Here is a 23,146-nt window from a genome sequence, read left to right as displayed (position 1 = left end):
TCAAGAAACTTGACTGGAGGAAATCCACTTGTTTAGAGACAGACAGGCAGAAGGATGTATGTGTGAGATGTAAAATTCACATATAATGCTAAGGAAAATCTCCCTATAACAGCCTCACCTGCCTCGATAGCCCCTATGGGCTCTCCCCAATGCAGATCTTTTATCCCAAGCCAAGATGCCTTTTTGTTTCCAGACCTTTAAATCCGGTCAAGCCAGCCTGCTGAGCCCCGGAGAAAACCTTTTCAGAGCTGCTTGTTAGCCGTGTTGCTGGTTTGTCCTCTGTATTTGTTGTATCTTACCCCTGAGACTGATTTAATACCTTAAAATGACGCTCGTGGCAAAACAATCTGTCTCTGGAAGGCCCTCAAGCCTCTGCCAGAATCCAGCTGCACAAGCTGGGTCAAACTCTGCAGCAGGGATAAAAATCCAAATTTATCATTATTTAAGGACTGGAGGATAGAAGCTTTAAAGAAACTGAAGGTACAATGTCACTGTGTGGAAAAGAAAGTCTCTATGACACAAATTACTTAAGGGCAGTAATGAGTAAATCAGGACAAAGGTTTTTAATAAGGACTGAACAGAAGGGGAGGTGAACAGGCATTAGCTTGCAAAGGTGAAGAAATGGTAGGAAGTTGTGGGATTTCACACGGACGTGTTACGTTTATGCACTGAGGTTATTTCAGGTTTATCCAGAAAATAGTAAACAAAACCACCCATGGGACAAAGTTTAGGAACATAAATGGGCACGTTGTTTGTGCAGGTCGTCTGTCTCCTAATCAATAGCCCTTCTGGGACTCAATTTTGTTAAAGTCTGACCCTTCACATTGCATCTGAAATAATCAGACGAAAGTAAAGGTCACTTGAAATTCTACCAAATAGATTAAATCCCAAGACAGATGGTGATAGTATCTTTCAAAAGTGGTCGATAAAGAAAACTAAAGGAGCTCCTTGTCACACCACCTGCGGTTACGAGGTTTGAACAGACAGAAGAGCAAGTTCAGAACTGGGAATCTGGCTGCACTAATTTAAATCGGAAAGGAAGCAGAATTACCCGCGAAGAGCAGACGTTGCACATCAAAATACTTACCTTCCGCAGGTTGTGTGCGTTTCCTGGGAACAATTTTGGGTTCTGCTGTGCAAGGCACCCCCTTTACCTCCTTGCCCTTCCTGCCCGCTGCCTTGTGTCTGCCGGTTATCACGGGTATTGGGTTTTTTATCCAGTGCGAAAAGCAGAACCATTCTGAATGCAACTTAACGCAGGTTTGGTAGCTTTATTTTCAGAACACCTTCATTTTTCAGAGAATAGGGAAAACACAGATCAAAAGCTCTTTGACCGGTAGGAACGGAAGCACCTACAACTCCACAACACGTGTGCAGGGTGTCTATCCCCATGAACACGTCTCCTCCAAACACCGTACTCCCAATGCGCTGTGAACTTCAGCTCCTCCGACCCCTCCTTTTTCTTCTGGCTAGAGCTCTGTATGCAACACTTCATATAAGCTCGAAAGATTTCTATTTTATATGTCAAGGCAACTCTGGAAAGCCCCAAAGTGAACAGAAATGTTACTTCTATCAGAGTGGTATTTCTATGCATTTTCCTATGTTTTGCAAAGGGAATGTATGTCACCCTGAAAATATTAATTCTTGGGAGTTTCTAGAGAATGAACATACATTAAGCCAAGGACTACTTTAAATACTTACAGGATGCAGTAATCATATTTTCACTTGACTTTTGTTGTAGGCTGACTCCCACACAAGTCTGATACGTTCAAATGCTCCTTCAGCAAAATTTCTTAATTCTATGGGATTTTTCCATAATGACAGGAAGAAACAATATTTGGATTCCTGGTCTAAACAAAATAATTCTCTTAAGGTAGACCTCTTTCTCTTTGATATTTATGTGACAATCTACTTTCTAAATGTGGATGTGTTTGCTGTTAAGTTTTCAAAGGTCGGCTATAGCCGCATGAATACCCAGCTGCCAGCCTGCAGGTAGGGGCAGAAATTGCACATCCAAAGTGCACAGAAATATGCCTGATGCTCCGTTTTTGCCTCTTCGCATCTTTGAAAAGCCTGTAATGATACCTTTTGCTTCATTCTGCTTTTACAAAAAAAAAAATAAATTTGTTGCTCCAGGTTTAAATCACAGTTTAGAAACACTTGTTTCGGAAGCAGGGGCGGTTTACAAGCGGTGTAACGGAGCACTGCCTAAAGTAGCCATTGCAAAGCAGGAGGGATGTTTTTATCAGTATCTGTGTGGTTTGTTGTGGACACGTAGTAGACCATGGCTCACGCAGGGACAGGGGTGTAACATGACAGTTACCTCCGTGTCACATAGATAAAAGTCAGACTCAGAGCTATTAAATATTCTACCTGATAAAATGCAAAGTAGCTACGCAGACTGCAGGAGGGAGGGATGGAAGAGGCCAGGAGGTTAATCTCCAGCTCCTCTCCCTACACGGCTGCACTCTGTCTCATCTAAGGCTTTGTTTGACAGTTACCAAGCCCCAGAGAACGGGGTTAAACGGTGGGGTTTGTCACATCACGGGAAGGTTATCACGCTGTCTGCGATGCTTGTGTACATAACACCCCTGCAAGGAAGCCATCAGTGTTTTGCCAAAGGCAGAAACAGTCAAAATGGTGCTAGACTTTGTTACCTTGCCAACCAACAGAAAAAGCAGTTTTTCTCCAGTGGATTTGCATCTTTGGGCATGAGGTGCTGTTTTTCTCTGTGCTGGGGACCCAGAATAACAAGTAAGTGACAAAAAAACCAAACAACCCACAAGCAGGCAAAATGGGCAAAAATTATCTGATATTTCTGAGCATTGCAATACATTATTTCTTTTTTCTTTACAAGTCTGTCAGCCCGTACCACTGACTGTGTCTTTGTCTTGCTGCGGGATGTGCGATGTGAGTTTGAACACCGCAGTTCTCCAGTGCTGAAAAACAGACGGATGACTCCTCTGAACACAGGCTGGTTTGGTGGCTTTAGTGTTTGATTGACTTGTCCATATAGAAATGATGGGACATTAAAAAAAAACCCAAACAACACATATGGTGTTCAGGTTGCTCCTTCTCTTGGAGTGCGTGGAGCTTTCACCCAGAGATTTCCAGGGCAATGGAAGCAATGTCTTCAGCTGCCTCCACACCAACCATCAGGGGATGAAATCTGTGTGGAAAGGAGATGAGGCCACTGAGCAAACAAATAAATCAGTATCGAGTACTGAGAAGGAATGGTGTAGAATTAATTCTTTTCCCTTGTAAGTCTTTTTGTTCAGTGACAGTGATTTTATTCATTTCCAAAGACTTTCTACAATTGAGTCTCCGTGAAACGTATGTGAAGGAACTGAGATATTGTTCCTCTCTATCCACCATGGAAACATTGCTGGGGACATTAAGAGCTGAAGATACCCCCATGATCACTCCACCTGCTCGACTCCTGCTGCATCATGTTTTAATCTATGAAGGGTGCTGAGGAGCACTCAATTGAACTGGCATTTATCCACATGAATTGCACATGAATCATCCTGATGGCTTTGCAAAGGAGGCTCTTGCCGGACTGACAGTGCCTGAAGGATGAACTAAGGTCTCTGCCGAGCCAGAGAGACCAGCTATAAAATCGTAACTTCTGTACTGAGATACAAATCGACTTACCTCTTCTACCAGCTCCATAACATCCAGAGATATCACAACCTCCTGGATATCCAGACTGCCCAGGCTGTCCTCTGACACCGGGAAAACCTTGAGGACCAGCATTCCCAGGGTAACCCTTTGGACCTGGCTTCCCCAGCACAACTTCTCCTGGTGGACCTGAAGAAGGAGAAGCACTCTAAGCTGTAGCACATCTACTTCAGTTGCTTCAGTGTAATGCCTCTTCTACGTTTTCTCCATCCTACACGTTGGTTAATTTTCTGAGTACTATTTTCTCATTTTGGTGGAAAAATAAGACCTGCCAGCTGGAAAAACTCTTCTGAATCCCAGTAACTAGCGGGATTATTCTTGACCTTAAGGGTGCCCAGCTTGGCTAAAAATGGAGCCTGGTTCTGAGAATTCAAAGTCAAGCTACACGTCAATGAAGAAAATCACCTTAACCCCAGGATCCATCCCAGAGCCATTGGTTTTTGTGTTTTTACATCTCAACTATAAAAATTTAATTTACAGAAAAATATGTTTGACCACACTCTCTTGATAGTTCCTGGTTTGTTACGTCAGTGGCAAACCTCCCACGGATGCCAAGTAACAGGGATAAAGATGGAGGAGTACACCAAATCCTAACAGATTATTCAAAAACCCTGTGTTTCATGACCTGAATTTTTAGAGTTTCTATCCCCTGAGCATCTGGTCTTGCATGCAAAAAGGTAGCAAAACTGAAACTCCTTGGATGTGTCTTGGGTCCTTAAAATCCATCATTACCTGGGAATGGGCGCCAGAGGGAGGAGACGGCCTAGAGCAGTCTCTTGTGTCCTAGCAGAGAGGAGCCACCATCCAGGGTGCTGCCAACAAAGCTGCGGTGGGAAGGTCAGTCCGCCCCACCACAGTGGTCCCAAGGCTGAATGTCACTTTGAATCTGGCAGCTGGTGAGCTCCGGATGGCCCCACCGGCTCAATACAAAGAGGTTGTATTCCCTCTACCTGTTCTGCCTCTGGGTCCTTGGATCCCTTCTTCACTGGCTCCAGACATCCCTTTTTCTCCTTTGGGCCCTGGGGCACCTAATCACAAATAAGAGGTAAGTGTCACTTCACTGCATTTTTTATTACTGAATTAAGTCTCCTGCGGTCTCCTCACCAGGCTATTGGATATTAAATTGAAGGAGAGTCACAGCCCTTGGCAACACAAAGAAATATCCATTTTCTTTAGTTCTGTCTGGGCACCTACTCTATTTTCCAGAGTAGCCATTTGCCCATGACCAACAGGGCTCCAATTAGCATTGATTTGCAGCCTGATATGGGTGAAAGTGGAGGTTTTTCACTGAGAAATTCATAGTGCTGGTGTTAGTGCACTGGCCTGAGTGTGAAATCCGCTCTCATGTTCTTCACATGGGTCAGACGGATCACAAAGCTGAACCGTCTCTTCGACCAGATGCAGTCAGGATTGCTGTTTTCGCATGAAATTGCTTGCGAAACCATTACACCTCAGTGAAAAATGGTATTTGATAAAATACCATTTTTCATACTTTTAAGATGGAAATATTTTGATCAGCCGTGTCCTCAAGGTTGTTTTTCAGTGAGATCTGTCTTCTCCCATCTCCTCACTCGACAGGCTGGAAACATCTGCAGGTTGTTACTTCCCTTTTCTCTTAAGTGACGTTTTGATAAGCTCTGCAGATACCACATCAGACTGAATAGTGCCAGAGCAAGGAGTTAAACAGAAGGTGTTTAGTTGCTTAGAGGTGTTAGGATCCTGCTGAAACCAATGTTTTTCATTTTATTTTGACAGACAATTACTTGAGCCACTGACAAATGTCTGCAAATCTAAGCAAAACTATTTCCACCATTCACTCATTCATGTGTAACAGCTGATGCCACCTTTTGAGATTACATTGATTTATTTCTTTAGTCATGTGTCAGGCTTTTGTTGTCGGAACTACTGCTCCAGAAACCTACTTCCATTTTCAGTATTACTTCAGGTGCCTCGTGCCTTCCTTCAGTGTTTTCCAAGACTCGTCGTTTCTGCCCAGAGGTGATCTGTTCCACCCCCATGTGTTCATCCAAACGGCTGTTTCTTTTGCCTTTCTGTAGGGAAATCCTCCTGCCCTCCAAAATTAAACTCTCCATCCCCCAACACCCACACATGGTGTCAAACTGGCCTTCCTCTCAAAGCAGAGCTTGCAAAAAGAGCGGGCTGCATCTGTCTTCTCCCTGCTCCTTGAGCTACCTAACTTGGGTTTCTCTTCTTAGGAGAGAGAAGTCCAAAAGGAAAACGGCAATGAAATGAGATGTGATAAAATCGTGGATTATCTTTACAGTACTGCTTGAGGCACGAAAATGTTTAGTTAAGGTATCCAAAATATAGTAAAAAATGCTTACGAACGCTTCTGTCCATACCTCTTTCTCCAGGATACCCATCTTTGCCTGGCTGTCCAGGGATGCCATTTTCTCCTCTTTCTCCATTGCTCCCAGGAGGACCTGGAGGACCTGGTGGTCCTGGTTCTCCTGGTTTTAACCTTTCTTCCCAAACAGGAACTGGCTTCCTCGCGTGTTCATGAATGAATGAGTCAAATTTCAACACATGAGCTGGGAAGAGAGAAAATGAAGGTTTCCTTGTCTGGGAGATTCAGAAAAGAGAGAAAACCAGAGGACGTTGTCTAAAAAGGTACTTAAAACTATCAGCTAGCTCTAAAAGGCTGTCAGTCCAAACTGAGAAAGCCAGAAGCTTTCCGAAGAGGAAAATGGGCAGCTGAGTCATGACTTTGCTGCCTGACCTCGGGCAAACCTCTGCTTCCCTTCATGCATCACAGCACAGGGGCTTTACCAAAAATGCCTCATCTCTAGAGGAATCAGCACAAATCACCGACAGAATAATTTCCTTCAAATTAGTTTCAAGCTTTTCCATTTGAGAAATAAAGGAGTCTTTGCAAAGTGCCAATGGGTTTTCCAAAGATATATTTCACAGGTTTCTGTGCTAATGCCACCCAATAAAACCTATGTAACACTGAGAGCCTGCGCTGGGACATAGCACGGCACAGGATGGAGGAGCTCCCTGGGTCACCACAGCTTCATGCTGTCTCCCCTCTGGCTTTGTTCGGCACTGCTGGGGAGGCGTGAACACACTCGGAGCTGGGCTGGTTATACTCACTCTGAATCATCCGCTCACAAGCCTGGCTAACGAGCTGGTAAATTGTGGCCAAGGACTGTGGTTCCCCCTACAGTGAAACAATTTATTTTTTTTTTTAAAGAAAAAAAAAAGTATTAACATCTTTTCAAAAGGAATGATATCATAATGCACGATAGCTTTCTGCCCATTCTTTTTCTCAGCTTGAGTTTCAGAGATATTAATTACTGTGAAATGCAGCTTTATTTATTTATCACGAAGCTCTGAAGCCATAAAATTGAAATCGGGAGACATCAATAATTGCATTTCTCCTGCACATCAAAAAGCCCAGACCGAATCTCAATAATTACCGAAGCTAGCAAAAAAAGGGAGAGTAAATTTTACTCTCAAATTTTATCAAAAAATATGCTAAGTCCATGACTCAATGTTCTGTGATATGTAAAACATCTAATATGATCAGATATTACAGCATCCTATCTTTGTCTAAATCTTTTATGAATATTGATACTTACTGTTACTGTATTCTGAATAAATCATATCCGAGGGGTTCTTTAGAAAGTTTTACTAGTAGGGAAAGTAGGGAAAAGTGATAAAAATGCAAAATGCTACTTAAAAATAAACACTAACTTTATCTGTGAAAATTCATAACTAACACACTGAATACTTCCAAAAACATTTGTAAAATATACATCTCTGGCTGGCTCACTGTGCAGATTACCCAGACTTAAATAAAAGCTTGGCACCACACCCAAGGGAGGAAAACAGGAAAGTTCCACTGCAAAAAAAATGTATAGAAAAAAAAAGCTGGTGGGAATGGAAGGAGAACGGTGTTAAAAATTTTAATACGGAAGCATTAACTTGAGACAAAAACAGTCCGTCAAAAGCAGCTCACTCCTGCCTGAAGCCTCATGCACGTGAGTCAATCTTGGCGATGAGACTTGGACTCCTAGAAAAACACAGGGTTTCTTTCTAACCAAAAGTCAGTATCAGAAAAACTTGCTCTCACAGTATAATCACCATCAAAGGCAGGGTAGATCTCCTGACATCAAATGCTCTGTGCTGGGGCAAGCCAGAGGATTATTACGAGTGAGTCCCCTCTTACGCAATACGTTAAAAGAGAGCGACTCAGTCAGGTCAAGTGGTTTTGGTTTTTCCTTCTCGGCAAATAATGGATTTTAGTTTGGCATTTCTTTTTCATTACTACAATTGATACTGGGGAGCTCCCGACTGCTGCAGGATTATTTATATCCCAGCAGTTTAGCCGGCGCGGGGGAATGGAAAGGCAACAAGCTATGGGTACGTGAAGTCCAACACTAGGAAGGTTTGTACATGTAAGCGTAGCTTGCAAAGCACGTTACCACATCCACTCTTTTGAGTGTGGGACCCAGCGACAGTGTTGCTGCCTAACACCACAAAAACTCACTTTCTCTCCTCTTTCTCCTTTCGGACCCGGCAGCCCCTACAAGGAAAGAAGAGAAAAAAATGAAAGCCTAGGGGAAGGAAGAGCAGAAGAAAATAAAACCAAAACCAAAATAAACGGGGCTGTGGGTTACATTAGTGGGACATGGAGCACAAAGTTTGTTTCCCACACTCTCATAATTTCCTTGACCTCATGACAGTGACTACAAGAGCTTCAAGCTCATAGGAATATTTTGGTTTCTTTTTTCAAGGAAAAGAATAATAAAGCAGCAGCTGGAGCAGTGGCATAAAGCACCATCAACAGGGATGCAGAAATTCCTCAGATACAATCTTAGAACTGATTCTCCAACACAGCAGGTGGTTTTGAACATCTGAGAAGAAGAAATAACTTGACATCTAGACCTGTAGCTGCCCCTACAAGCCAAATGCTGGCTGCTCCAGCTCAGGACTGATTCCTTGGTTTCATTCCAGAATCTTGCACCAGAAATTTGTTGAGATGTTGGATTTTGTGTAGGTTGTGAATCTACAGAGAGCAAAGGGATGTGGGGTTTGTTAAATACTTTATTGATAAACAGTCTGGACTTTGCATATACAGATATCTCCTTACGAAGGATGAGCGAGAATTAAAACTATTCTTCAGACTCTGAAGGAGAGATGCTGTGGGAACAACTTGTTTCCAGTCAATTATTTAATGTCTTGGCCTTCTTTGAGACCCCAAAGCAGAAACTTACTGTTGGCCCAATGTCACCTGGAGGTCCCTTCTCTCCGCTGCTGCCTCGAGAGCCTGTCACTCCTTGGAAACCCTGCAGACAGTAATTTGTAGACACAGATAAAAGTCCAGTTACTTCCTAACTTTCTTCTTTTTCTATTCAAGGCTGACATCTCCCTACAGCTCCAGGGGCACCAGCAGGTTGAGTTTAGAGGACTCTAGCAAGGGTATTGTAGCCTTAAGGTTTATGTCAGTCCTCGTCCAGCCGTGAGCCCAATGTTAAGAGTACGTTGTGTGTGAGTCATGTTCACATCATTTCCTATTACTGTCTCAATTATGGTCAAGCCAGCAAAGCTGAATTTTGCCGACAAACTGCAACATGTTTTTTACCCTACAGGCTTCAGATTCTTCATTATATATTCAGATTTAGACATAGCCTAGAGCATAACCCTTTTCTTCAGCTTCCTAATACCACGCTGCTCTTTTTTTTTTCTTTTTTTTTTTTTCTTTCCTTTAGGACCTGTGTTTGCCTCTAATACTTTACAACAGTAACATCAGCTTAGAGAGCGGGAAGCACATTTCTTTGGTCATCTCTTTGTGAAGTTTCTGTGCCCTCTGGAGCCATAAAGGGAAGAAAAAAATAAGCCAAAAAACAATGAGTAGAAATAGTTTCTTTTATGATTTTCCAGCTACTATGTTTAAGCTCAACAGAGATTAGCAACTCTTCTGATCAGTGAAAATGAAAGAATTCTTCAAGGCAGCACCAGAACAGCTTTTGGAGCTTGCTCTGAAGGCTACAGTGCTTTCCTGGTATTTGGAAAGCTGAGGTTCAACCCTGCCAGCTCCACATCTTCCCAGGATGAGTAAGTCAAAGTTATGAGTTGAATTCAATCTTAGCTCCCATAAATACCTGACTTCACCACAACTCCTGTGAGGTCTAATGCAGAGACAGTATTAAACAATCTCCATCTTCCAGTATTTAGGACTGCCAAATTCCTTCTAATTCAGCAGCGAGATGCAGTAACTATCAGGTCCACCACCCATCATCTAAAAGCAAATTTGGCTCAGTTCCCCATGCAAAGTGAAGCACACCTGTTTCACAGAACTTGTAAGGGCTGCAGTACCTTCAAATTAGCAGATGGATGCAAATCAACAGATGGATGCAAATCAACAGAACCTTCTTAAGGTTCTGCTATCCTGGGCACAACAGAGCACAAATTCACCGATCTACATACAGGCCTGGCAGCAGACATTGGAAATGGTGTGGGGTGGAACATTTCACACCTGCCTGCATCCTCCAGCTCCTGCTGATTTCAGTCTAACAAGCCCGTATACCTCAAACCCAACCAACAGCTGAAAAACAGCAGCACCAGGAAAGCAAAAATAACAAAAGCATCTCCTTGCTGGGTCAAAGCTTCTCCAGGACTTTCCAGAAGAAGCAGAGGTTTTTCTTCTTACACTGACAGTGGCAGGAAAAGTGGACATCTGCACAATATTCTTCATGATACCTCAAGAAGGGGGTTCGCCCTGACACCTCTGGGTGACAACTGGTCAGCAGAAACCACCAGCCCCTGCTGAGGAAGAGATTTCGATATGCATCACTCATAGTGAGTACTCACCCTTGGTCCAGGAGGTCCTGGAGGCCCAGCTGTGCCTTCTAGTCCCCTCACCCCCTGAAAAGCCAAATCCAGTCATTTCTTAACAAGAGGATTCAAAGAGACCTAGTAAGCAGTGAGGTGTTTTTTTCCATGTGCTGCTTTTAACGGGAGCTTGCTAGGAATGCATAAAAAAATGCATCTGCCAAGCAGACAAGGAGGGTGACACCTTGTCAAATTTGGCCAAACCTGAGATGACCCCTTGTTATTTTCCCCAGTCGCTCTGGCTTTAGGAAAAGACCATTCACTTATGCACTGAGTGCATTTCAAGAGCTGGATGTTTCAGGTCTCTGCTGGTACGTTCACAGCAGGATTTTAGGCACCCATGCATGAAAACCCAGAGGTGAGGTATTTTACCTTTGCACCTTGAAGACCATCCCTGCCTGGAGCTCCCTGCACACCAGGAATGCCCTGTAAATCAGAATTGCCGGGTAAAGTTGGCATCTGATTACCATTGCCCTAATTCATCTTGTAACAGGGGACATAAGAAAAAGATGGAAGAAGAAACAGAGTTATTCGTTACACAGAGCAATCACTGTTATCGCCCTTTTAATTCCATTATATCTAGCTTCCGGATAGGTCTACCTTTCTTGCACCAACTGACTCAGTTTCCCTTGGGAAAGCGATGACACTCCAAAATGAAAGACATTTTCCAAGCAGACAACAGTTAACAACTCTACAGCTTTTCAGTCTTGCTTAAAGTAGTTACTGGGGAAAAACGGGCAAATCTTTGAGACAATCAGAAGGAATGGTGTCTACCATTACCTGCATGCCAGGACTCCCAGTGTCTCCTTTCTCTCCTTTAATTCCTGGTGGCCCCTTGGATTAAAACAGAAGCACATAGTCAGGCATGCTGCAGCATCCTCTAAGGCAAACAGCATCCTGCTGCTCCACATCCACATCCCAGGTTGCTCCCGCTCTCTGCAGTGCTACAGGGTGCTTTACAGCCACAGCAGGTCCACGGGGGTGCTGCCATCCCAGACACGCACACAGCAGCCTCCACCTCTACTCCTTGCCAAGCAGTGATGATCACTGCAGAGAAAAATGCCTGAAAACTCCACTGGGCTGTTTTCATTAAAGGCACATTAGGGGGAGTCTGGACAAAAGCGGTCTTTTGCCAGAATGACTAAGTGCAGGGCCTCGTCAGCATGAAAAAAAGATGGTGATCATCCTCTCTTTCTAGTGCAGCTGCCCAGCTGTTAGTAACGATGATGTAAATACATAGATCAGGTTTTTGGGGCTTTATTGAGACACCCATCTCTGAGACATATTCTAACTGCAAAGCGCAAGTGACCAAAAAGGCAGTTGGAGATCACCTACCACAGGACCCTGAACCGTGATTCCTTGGGAACCTGGAGAGCCTTGTTGGCCACTAGGACCCTCTGGCCCTACTTGTCCCGGTGGGCCTGGTTCACCCTAAAGCCAAAGAAAGGAAATCAAACATAAGAAAAGAAAGCAATTAGCGCCTGCTTTTCACATTGCCTGCACTGCACCACCTGGGTCAGCGTGAACCATCTACAGGGTTCAAGATGAAGTCAGGACAGTGAGGGGATCTCTAGTAACCTCAGCTGCCTTTGCCTTTTAGGTCCAAGGTTTTGGTGCATCTTTCACGGGAGAAGCCAGCAAAGCTGCAGATGGTGCTTTGCAAAGCACGATTCACCTTCCCAAGCAGCGGGTCATTCCTGTTATTCAAGGTGGCCAGATAGCAAAGGGAAATGTTCCTTAACCCATGGCTGAGATCTGCATCCGTTCTCATTCCTTCCTCAAAATCTTTCCCCTGTAACCATGCTGCTTCCCCAGATGTTATCCCAAAGAAGGGGATCAATGGGCTGGGCTGGCTCTGCCCTGTGTTGATCAGGGGAGCAGAGAACACCAGGGCACCTGGCTCCAGTCACCAGGGTTTGGGGATTCGGACCCAGTCATTCCCTATACTCCCCTTGGGACTGCTCCTGAAGGCTTTGTGCGGTTCTCGCTCTTCTTCGCTCCTCACGCTGCTCTTCCCCAGAGCAGTACCGATCTGCCGGGTTGGAAGGCTTGGCAGCCAGAACAAGCACAGCACAAAGACTGACCATTTTCCAGCAAGGCTGCTTTCAGAGAACATTGCTGACCACATACATTGCATTAATTCAGCGCAATCAGGCTTATCATCTCAATTTCCAAAGCCCAACTGAGCATTTAATTAATAATAAGTGATCCCATCCTCCTCAATGCATCGGCCTTAAGGTCCTTCAGGCTCTGCTTGGTGCAGTGAGACAGTCCCCAACCTAAGGAGTGGAGTCCAGCTCAGACCAGGAATGAACACATCCAGCTGCGCTAACCGAGGAGTCTGCGCTTCTGCATCGTGCCTCCGACACAGCCCAAAGCAAAGCCAGTGGTAGTGTTGAGTATCAGGACTCACCTTGGGTCCTGGCTCCCCCTGCTCCCCTTGCGGTCCTCTCCTCCCAGGGCTGCCCTGCCAGTAGGACACAAAAGTACTGTTATGAATATCATGATCTTTATTGCAGTGTAACCAGGAGCCTAGGGGACAGAAGCTGGTGCACTCTGCTGTGCACAGTGGAAGATGTTTCCTGCCCCAGAGAGCTCACAGCAAATGGAGACAAGAAGAAAATTAAACAAGTCATCCAGCAAATGTGGAAAAAAGGAGAAAGGGGAGAGGGAGAGGAGAGGAAGCACAGCCTCTTCGTGACAGGCTGCACTCACCCCCAGAAGGGAGAGATGAACTTCCAACCTGTTCAACCTCTTCCCTCCAACTCCCCCAGCAAATCCATGCTGAGACAACATCACACGTGAACATGGGAACACACTTGAGAAGAAAAAGAAGAGGTGCTCACGTCTACAGGCCTTTGGGACTATGTCGGTTTTTACAATATCATCCCAAGAGAACAGACACGCTGAGATTGGGGACAACAACCAGCTCTGGGGAGACCTGGCTTAACTCTGCACCTGCATAACTGCTGGATGGAGAGAAGAAACCAGTCTTCTGGCATGAACCAATAGTGTGTGAACTTTTGACATCCTAATCTGAAAGTTTCCATTCCTGAATCTAAAAGAAAAATGGATTTTAATTAAGAAGCACAGGCAGGGTGCTTTGGGAAAGAAGCACCCAGAAGCTCATTTCAGAAGTCAGCTGGATCTGGTCAAAAACATTCATTAAGGACAGTGATAAATACAAGGTGGGACATAGTCTTGTGAACTGGAGTTTTAAAAATAGCAACGAGTGCTCTTGTATCTGCAGCAAATTACCAAGGGTTTAGTGGTGTGAGGATAAGGTTATATGTCAAAACTGTATTTTCCCTAATGCTTAAAACAATCCCGCTCTTTAAAGAGTTGTACTGCAGAGATGTTTAAACCACAGGGCAATGCAAGCTGGCAATTATGCACTTAAGATACTGAAGCAAACTGTGATAGTGGAGTGTGCTATGTAATTAAACTTCCACCGGAATGAGCACGTAATTACTCTGCAATGAGGCGCTGTTCCTAGCAAAGCGTGGAACTGAATTCACAGTTAAACCACAGTAATGCAAAGGGTGATCTGAAACCTTTTCACTTGAGCAAGGAAGCCAATGGTTCTTTAATGGATATTTTCCATGAGCAAAGCACCTGGAGTGGTTGAAAAGGGGTGCTCGGGACACGTTGTCAGGTTTCGGCTGCCTTGTGCAAATAAAATGTTTTTTCCCCAAACTTTCAAAATGCAAACTTTCTGATAGCTGCTCCTAGTGTTTAACTGGAATATTCCCTCCTACAATTTAAGCCCATGGTGACTCTCCTGCCTCCATAGTAGATAGGGCAAAATATTGCATTTGCCCTTTATCCCTGAGCATGTTACATACTTAATGACTGTTATCACTTCCCTCCCATTTCCTGCAGGTCACATTCACTGTAAAGAGAGAGAGCTTTGGGGACAGACAGAATTGCAGTCTCCTCCTCCTCCTTACACTGCCCACCCACACAGACAGTTACAAGGCTCCCACTTAACACAGAAACCAGGTAGGAAGGTTCTGTGGTGGTGTTTTTTTTGTCATTTGCAAAGAGTTCCAGAGCCTCTGATCCATGAAATCTCTGCAGGCACCAAGGATGACCCATCCTCCTCTCCTAAGAGGATGAACCTGGCACCAGGAACTGCTCAGCCTGTTCCCAGATGCAGCTGTTGCGTTGCCAACTCGCCACCTCCCCATTTCATCAGTATGTGAAACCTCAAGGACACCTCTCAGCCTTGCCCTGGCACGAGGAGGACAACAAAGCTCCCGGAGATAGAGCGAAAGGAAACAGCCTCAAGTTGTGCCAGGGGAGGTTTAGATTGGGTATTAAGAAAAATTTCTTCACTAGAAAGGGTTGCCAAGCATTGGAACAGGCTGCCCAGGGAAGTTGTTGAGTCACCATTCCTGGAAGTATTTAAAAGATGCGTAGACGTGGTGCTGAGGGACATGGCTTAGTGGCAGACTTGGTAGCACTAGGTTAATGGTTGGACTTGATGATCTTAAAGGCCTTTTCCAACCTAAACGATTCTATGATTCTAAAACCTCGTGGAGCCCCAGGAGTGTTATCCTGATGCCTGGCATGCCCAAACAACACGAAGCAACACCGGTACGAGCAGTACCCTGTATGGAAGGGTGGACTTACAGGGGGCCCTGGAGGTCCTGGCAAGCCCGGGCGGCCAGAAGTACAAGAGCAGGCAGGAGCTAAGGTAGGGCAGGTCTCCTCGTCCCTCTGAAACGAGAGCGATCCAAAGTGGCATGAGCAGCTGCATAGCAAGAGCGGGATGGATCACTGGTAACATTTTCAGTGCTTCAAAATTCAGTCTTTCAGTTGGAAAAAAGCAGAAATTTTCTTTACTCCACTGAGATTTCTGTGAGCAATTGAGTGCTTTATTTTTCTGTCAAATAACAAGTTTAGCCAAAAAAAAAAAATGAACCAACCCTGCCTGAAGTTTGCATAACACACACTGGAAGGTTATTTTCTCCTTGCTAAGTTTTTAAACACCCCACAAAGCAACTTTCTGTGTTGAGAAGAGAACGTGAAAGGAAGAGCAGGGGGGTGTTATGACTCAGGGCCAAGGTGGCGGCAAAGCCGTAGGACTGTCAGGGCTGCTGTCACAGACGAGTTCATGACAGGAGGGATATACACTGCGCCCGGATTTGGAGTTTTCATTCTTTTTGAAGCAAACACAGTTTTGTTCCCTTCACTAACGAACAGACAGATGTTATTCCCAAGAGAAAAGGGAAAAAAACCCCACGTTTTCCCTCTTGAGTCTATCAAAATTATTTGCGGTGTCACATCAGTGCCATGGACTTGTTCCGTCACCCCCAGCCTCATGTCAATTAGCAGAGCAGTTCCTCTTGTCTTACCAGAGCAGGGAGATCACAGCATCTGTCTTCCTCTGCCCCTACACTGCTGCACACGATCTGCAGAGACTGCAGCTGGAACTGTGGAAAAAAGAGAGTTTGACAAGGAAGTAGCATTGGCACACGCGGTCATGACATTCAAGCGCTAAAAATAATTTTCATTGATGATTTGACAGGACTCCTCCATGTAGTCCCAACTATAATTTTCCCCAAAAAAGCCACAACATGAAAAGTACCCCTGGCCATTGAGTGTTTTACAAGCCCTCAGGTCTCGCATGTTGACTTGTTGAGCAAGTCAACGAGCAGCTTCACACCAGCAAAAGCCAAGTGTCCAATTTACTCACAGTCTAGCAGCAACGGTCAGGTTCTCAAGTAATTGGGCTTCAGCATCACCAAAACGTGAAAGCAAACTTGGCTTTGCTCCCCTTTGGGGGCATGGAGATAAGAGCAGATGTGGCAGCAGCATCTCCCAGGCCAGATGCGGTCCCCTCCCAAGAACCCCTAACCTGTCTCTCTCACAACATCCTTCAAAACTTCCACATCTTCCCATTCCGATTAACAAAGGAGCACACACGGCACAAAGCCAAACTGAAATAATGAGGCAGAGATATTTTTTTTTCATTCCTTGACACCATTTCTCATCTTTTTTTCCTTCCACTCCATGCATTTAACAACGAGCAAGCTGCACAGCCCGGGGAGTGTGACATGCAGCGTATGGATATAGAGGAGCCCTGGAGATCAAGCGGCATTTAAAGTTATCTTAAATTAAAAAAGGTTCCACGATAACCCGTAATGAGACGCTCTGTCTTCTCAAGGGCAGCAGAGCCGTGGAAGACATGAAGCTTTGCTGGGCTTGAAAGGCAACAGGAGTAGGGACAGCACGAAGCTGCTCATTACTCAGCTGGATCTGTCTAACTAAGCTGCTGGCAGGGAGAATTTGGGAGGGACAAGGAAAGCACAGATTCCTGCCTTGCTGGCCACAGGCTTGTCATCAAATTGCCACAGAATTTATGTAGGAAATAAGTACATATTGCTTGAACCGCACTGTCCTCTGGTTTGTTATACCCCACGTCTCACAGGCGATTCCAATGACTGCTTTTTCCCTGGTATATCCCAGACCTCTGCTTCTCTCTTTGCAGTTGGGGAGGCATACGGGAAAAACTGATTTTACGGCGCTGCTTTGAGGCAAGGGAAGTGGTAACTCAAGTGATGCGCTGTTTTCCCCTGGACTCCTAGATCTAAAAGCAGAGCCGCGGAGTAAGAGCTTCACATAAGTCGTGAATGACTTTCTGCAGTCCCACTAGCACATTGCGGGGGATGAACTTGCCCCTTATCCTGCACAGATATAACACTGTGTTTTGCGGAGTAATTCTGGCAACAGACCGCCAGGCGATGCCGGTGTTGTCGCCCTTAGGGCACCCACACGGGTGTTTTAGCCCTTGGGACGGTGCACTGGGCTGTCACAGGGCAGGACACCGAGCCCACGCTTTCCCTTATTCTTTCCTCTCGCAGGGAGCGGGCTCTCCGCAGCGCAAAGCAATGCAGGAAGGACATACCCGCAGGCTGGCGGTGTTTGGGTTGGTGGGGTTTTTTCCAAGTAGCAGCTGAAAAAGAGCCTCTAAACTGGAGATTATTTTGCTATCATTTGCATGCAGATAGGCAAGCCCAAACACGCTGGAGCCTGAGGCGCAGCCAGCCCTGCTGCCTTCAGTCACCGGCATCTCCCGATATCCCTCGGTGGGAGCTGATGTGCTCAACCTTCCCTGGCGGACACAATTCCCAAACCCTCCCATCTGCTTCAGCATCTCGGTGCTTTCCCGGTCCCCAGACGATGCAGCCAGCTGAAGGCACCTCGGGGACAGGCTGAGGCAGCTGCCTCTGATCACAGACCTCAAACAGAGGTGGGAGGCGAGGGGGAGAAACACCGCGCCAGGAAAGCTCATTAAAATCGCAGAGATCAGCGGGATCAGGACACGGTCATGCGTCACAGCATCTCTCGGAGAGAGAATGATGCGAGGTGGCACTCCTCTCCGTCTGCCCACCCCAGCCAGCTCCAAATTTAAGCCTCTCCACTCTCCAGCAGGGCAGGGAAATCAAACCCGGGGGACTCACCGATGCAGACCCGCTCCTGGGTCCTCTGGTCCTGGTCACTTTTCCCAGCATGATGAAGCCAGCGGTGGAGATGCTGCCCACGGTGTTGATAGGTTTCTCTGCAATTTTCTTACAGTCCAGATAGAGCGCAATCTTGAAGTGGCTCACGGCCACGTGCACCTGAGCGGCAGGTGGAAAGAGACAGGTTGGAGCTCCGTGATGAGATGGAGGAGTCTTTTAAAGACAATAATGCCTTCTGCCCAACTCCCACACTGCTGCCTTATCTAGTGGTGTGGTTTTAATGAGCAAATGGATCAAGGGGGGCTCAGGAATAAGTTGCAGCATGTGTTGTGTCTGCTGTGCAACACTGCACTTTTCCCTGATGTTCCCCTCACTTCTCCCTGGGAGAAGCGTTTCTGGAGTTGTAGTATTAAATAATTCAGTCTTCGGAACTAGATGAATAATGAAACTGCCTACAGATAGTGATAGAAAGTGCTCGTTGCTCATTTGGGCAGAACACCTTTTCTCTCAGGACATAGATGGCTGAAAAAACTCAGTTGTGAGTAATAAGGTGGCTTTCTCACAAAGCTAGATTTATTTTTTTTCCCTCCCTTCCAGCATTAAATAGTCACCAAAATCCCAAATTAAAAAAAAAAAATTGATTTTTCAATTTTTCCTGATTATTAAGACCTAAAAACCCCCCAGATTTGGCATTTCTAAGGGGAAAGGAAATAAAACAATAAGTGGAAATCATGTTTTGAACATGGGACGAACCTGAATGCTTTACAATCATGAACTTCGGCATATCGAATAGGTTTGCCAGTTCCCTAGCAATCTGGATGCAAAGCATCTGTATAATCACTCCTCACTTTGAACAATACACATTGATGGCATTATACTCTCAGACTGGAGGGAGATCATGAGCCACATTTCTCCCTCTCGTGATAAGGACCTTATGAAAGCTCCCATAGAATATCTTCTTCACTTCCTGCTGGTCAAAGGAGACTTCCTGTAAATCAGCCTTGTAGTCATGATTGAAATAGGTCAAGGATTTCTTACTGGCTACAGGGAAAATAGGACAAATAACAGCTTAGAATTAAAACAGAAATTGATTTCACCCACATACTGAACAATAGTAAACAAATAGGCTTAAATATGGTGAAAGACTTCAGATGTTATAATGAAATACTTCTAAACAGTGCAAAAGAAAATCTTAAAGATAAAGAATATGACACAAGTAGAATAAAAACAAAAATATGCCTTTTAATTGCACTAGGAAACATTTAAAAAGCAAGGTTGGCAGCAAGAACAAAGCTTCCCCAAAACCGCCGCTGTATAACAAGAACATGAAAAGATTAAAACTTTCCAAGTGAATACCAAAATGAGTTCTGCTGCTCGGAGAAATGTATGCAAATACCTGAAGTTAATGTATTCAACAAGAAACCTTACGGTCAAGGTTAACACCAAGGAGGGGCTGGAAGTCCTCGTCTGTGATTTGCCACACGGCGAAGGGCTCCTTGGGGGTCTCGGGCAGGAGGCGCAGGAGGATGCTGATGGTGTGCTCGGGCGGGATGGCAAAGAGGTGGACATCGCTGCAACAAGACAAGCCGAGAACCCATCAGTGGCTTAACGCAGCAAGAGCCAGTAGGGACCATCCTACAGACAGGGCTCACCCATGGTGTTTCTTGGGCAGGGTGGCCTGAAAAGCTTCACCCAGGGGAGGTAAGCATGATACGCCGGGAGAGAGCCTGGACCCTGTCTTGTGCATCATTCTCAGACTGTTGAAGCCTGTGCTGAGTGATGAGCTTTCAAGGTCCTTCCCCTCGTGCCAAGGGAAGCAGTCAGTGTCAGTCCATCAATGCCAGAGACCCCTTGGGGAATGCCAAGACACAGCGAGTGCAGCCTTAATGCTTTTCAAAATAGAGCCCAGTGGTAGCTTACAAAACAACCCTGCCAGGCTCCAAAATGCTCTCCCAAGTCTCCTCTTCAAGAAGGAGGGATGGTCATCATGTAGCATGGGGTAAATACTTAAGCCTTGGCAGGAATTAGTGTAAGTGTCCTTCAGGGATAAGCATAGAGCCCACAGAAATGTCCCTCTGGGTCCCCACGTCCCAGCTGCAAAGTTTGGGCTCAGGGCTGGAACCCACGACCACACAGCGATGACCGTCACCGCTGCTGGCACCAGCCGGCTCCCTCCGCAGCCGCTGCCAAACCCGCCAGAGCACATGGGGCAGGAGCAGCGGCCAGAGGAGAGAAGGCAACGGGGAAGGTCAAATTGGTTATGCCTGAAATGCATCCGTAATCTGAAACAGGACCCATTTGCATGGGCACATACACAACTCATCAAGCATCTTTTCAGGACTGATTCATAAGTAATGTCAAGTTCTTGTTTCTCTCTCTGTTTCTGAAGGAGTAATGTCCTTGAAAGGCATATGTACCAGCTGAACAAAGGGATTTGCCCATGATTTTCTGAGAATTTAAACCAAAGAGTTCTCTGAAACTCCCCCACTCTGTTTACTCTAAGAAGCTTTGCTTCTTTAACTAAGATTAAACTGAGCCAGTGCCTTGGTAATTAGGCTTTAAACAAAGTAGCGCTGAATGTCAGGAATCAGATTGTTCCTGATTTATAATCATAAAAAAAGAGTGAGGTCATGGGAGCCACCTGGCCCGCTTGGGACCCTGCAGAGAAGCCTCACACGGAACGAAACAGGGTCAAGTCACAACCCAGAGTCAGTGGCTATTCCCTCTCATCAATAAGGACCCAGCTGCAGACAGCAGCTATGAGGCAAGTATTTTCTAAAGCAAAGATCTGTCTCCAAACCACAGATGCTGGGAGAAGGGATGGAAGATGAAAATGTGACCTCAAACTGCCATCACTGAAGCGCACGCGGTTGTGGACGGAATGCCTAAGGACTGGTGCAGTGTCCACACATGACACGATCCTTATGTCCATCATAGCAACTAACACTGCTGGAAAAAGCAGTTTTGTCAAAAAGGAAAAACCTCACTGTGAAAACGTTTGTCTGCACAAAAAAATGTAATGAATACCCTATTATATCCCCTTAACTTCTGCGTGACATATTCCATTCCCACCCTGGGGAAAGTCAGGGGTTAATTTTTCAATATATTAAGGAAAAATACTCTGGCAATCTTTTCAGTCTACCTATGGTTTGATTTATCTCATCATCTTTATCATTTCGTTCTGAAGTGGCCAGTGGGGCCCCATCATTCCTCCGCGAATCGGTGACCTCCTTTGCTGTGAGCATGGCTAACGCGCACGCATCAGACCGACGGCGAGGATGACGCCGGTCATGGCTCCGCTCCCACCTGGTCCTCTGGGTGAGCTGAGTGTCTCTGAAGAGGGTGAAGGTACGGGAACCGCTGAATACGAATGGCTCCATAGCTACGCCTTTAATGGAGGCATATTCCTTCTCTACCAAGCCAAAAGCTTCCATCATATCAAATCCTGGAACACAGAAAGAAAAACAGAAACATAAGTGGTTAGAAAAGAGGGTAAAAAAAGTGTGATTGCAGAGAGGGTAGAATTAGCCTCAAACTAACACGGCAATAGGAGAAAATGCCATAGCAACATGGGCATTGGCAGGGCTGTGCCACCTCACTAGAAACCTGAAGTGTACTCCACCAGTGGCAGCCAAGGAAAACAGTTGGTGTCTGTACCCTCTGCACGCATCTGCTGCAATCTTCTCCTCTTGGAGAAGAGTAGAGTAAAGACGGAGACTTTCACAATTGTCTTTTCAAATCTCCAGAAGGAAAAACAAATGAGAAAGAAGTTACTCCAGCAATTTCTCCTTTTCAACTACATGCAGAAACATTATCTTCAAAAGACATGGAATCAGTCCAGTAATTGCTAGCAGGGAGAGAGAATTATTTCCGCTCTGAAATGCCTTATATGTAAGAGTTAGAAAAATTAGGAAAGAACTTTAAAATATGAGCATTTCCATTTTTCTCTATATTCACAAGACACCCAGGGGTGACCTGCCTTATGTGGTCCACAGAGGTTCTCCCCTGACATCTCCGACATCGCCTCCCTGGCTCGTGCAGCTTCATCTCACTCTCCCAGCTCATCATTAAAGCTCCCAGTCATTTTCTCATTTCAGTTTTCTGTTCAGTAAGACAAGATCTTGCAATTGGAATTCTTTTTTTAGTTTATCTGAGTTTGCAGCAGGCTGGGATGAAGGAGATAGCTCGTTCTTCAGCAAACGGAAAGGCTACAACTTCATTACAACACGTCCTTTCAGTCTGGATTCCCTCACCCCTTCACCGTTTACGATCTTCTGCAGTTTCTTGGCTTGAGTTTTTAATTTCTCCTGGGGGTTGGTCCAGGGAGCTTTTTTTTTTTCTGCCTTTTTTTTTTTTTCCCCAACAGTTCTAGGGAGTTTGCCAAAGGAAACGACCTACTTGAGAGCCATTTATCTCTGATATGGGGCTTCTGGCACTGGAACTTCCTTTAAAACATGCGGAAAATATTCTAGTGTGAAGACGGAAAATGAGGCTTGGGTCATAATCATAAACATAGTGTAATCTGCTCATATTATTATCATACCGTGAATCGGCCATGTAATGGTTTCAGCGAGCTGCTCAGGAAATGTCTACTCCTGCCACCTTTGTAAAGGTGGAGGAGGAGAGGGCAGCATCTGCTGTGGCTTTATGATTTGACTGCTTTGGCTTCTGCATCCACGGACAGAGCAAGAGCACCCAGAGCCCCCCCGGGCGGGCATGCACATCCCCGTGAGCTGCGAGGGTGAGAGGTGGGAGCGGAGCGGAGATGAAGTCACTCACCCACGGAGTAACAGCAGAGCTGAGAACCGAGGCCAGCTTCTCAGCCTCACCCAAATCACAAAGCTGTAAGTGTTATCACTTGGAAAGCAATTAGTTCTGCTTATAAAGTAACAACTACATTCAGCAACTCCAACAGCATGAACGGGGTTACGGCATAGAGAGGAGAAACGGGAACTTGCTACCCCAGCGAAGTCCATACAGCCTGGCTGCAGAGAGCTCCTTGGGTATCCGTACCTCCTCTAAGGCATGCCAAGGTGCTCTCGGTGATCTTAAGTTTTTTTAAGGAGCCTATATGAGTTAGGAATTGAAATCCTCTTGAAATCCAACAGCCGTTTGAAGCCTAGCTTCCTTAAGGCCGG

The 23,146-nt window shown here is 45.5% G+C and overlaps 1 protein-coding gene across 1 annotated transcript in view; it reads right to left on the bottom strand.

Moving 5' to 3' along the window:
• Positions 1 to 1,311: 1,311 nt before the first annotated feature.
• Positions 1,312 to 23,146, bottom strand: part of COL20A1 (collagen type XX alpha 1 chain) — a 53,247-nt gene continuing 31,412 nt past the window's right edge. The window contains exons 23-40 of the mRNA XM_063350410.1: positions 21,315 to 21,453; positions 19,437 to 19,579; positions 18,940 to 19,049; positions 18,009 to 18,167; positions 15,900 to 15,977; positions 15,175 to 15,261; positions 12,953 to 13,006; positions 11,875 to 11,970; positions 11,320 to 11,373; positions 10,912 to 10,965; positions 10,519 to 10,572; positions 8,922 to 8,993; positions 8,195 to 8,230; positions 6,796 to 6,862; positions 6,045 to 6,233; positions 4,632 to 4,709; positions 3,655 to 3,810; positions 1,312 to 3,169 (exon numbers count right to left, since the gene is read on the bottom strand). Of these exons, the coding sequence (XP_063206480.1) occupies positions 3,156 to 3,169; positions 3,655 to 3,810; positions 4,632 to 4,709; positions 6,045 to 6,233; positions 6,796 to 6,862; positions 8,195 to 8,230; positions 8,922 to 8,993; positions 10,519 to 10,572; positions 10,912 to 10,965; positions 11,320 to 11,373; positions 11,875 to 11,970; positions 12,953 to 13,006; positions 15,175 to 15,261; positions 15,900 to 15,977; positions 18,009 to 18,167; positions 18,940 to 19,049; positions 19,437 to 19,579; positions 21,315 to 21,453 (1,640 nt within the window). The 3' untranslated portion in view covers positions 1,312 to 3,155. The remainder of the gene's footprint in view (positions 3,170 to 3,654; positions 3,811 to 4,631; positions 4,710 to 6,044; positions 6,234 to 6,795; positions 6,863 to 8,194; positions 8,231 to 8,921; positions 8,994 to 10,518; positions 10,573 to 10,911; positions 10,966 to 11,319; positions 11,374 to 11,874; positions 11,971 to 12,952; positions 13,007 to 15,174; positions 15,262 to 15,899; positions 15,978 to 18,008; positions 18,168 to 18,939; positions 19,050 to 19,436; positions 19,580 to 21,314; positions 21,454 to 23,146) is intronic.

The sequence above is a fragment of the Chroicocephalus ridibundus genome, chromosome 12, assembly GCF_963924245.1.
Source record: "Chroicocephalus ridibundus chromosome 12, bChrRid1.1, whole genome shotgun sequence".
Taxonomy (NCBI): domain Eukaryota; kingdom Metazoa; phylum Chordata; class Aves; order Charadriiformes; family Laridae; genus Chroicocephalus; species Chroicocephalus ridibundus.
This window is presented reverse-complemented; position numbering and strand designations above follow the sequence as displayed.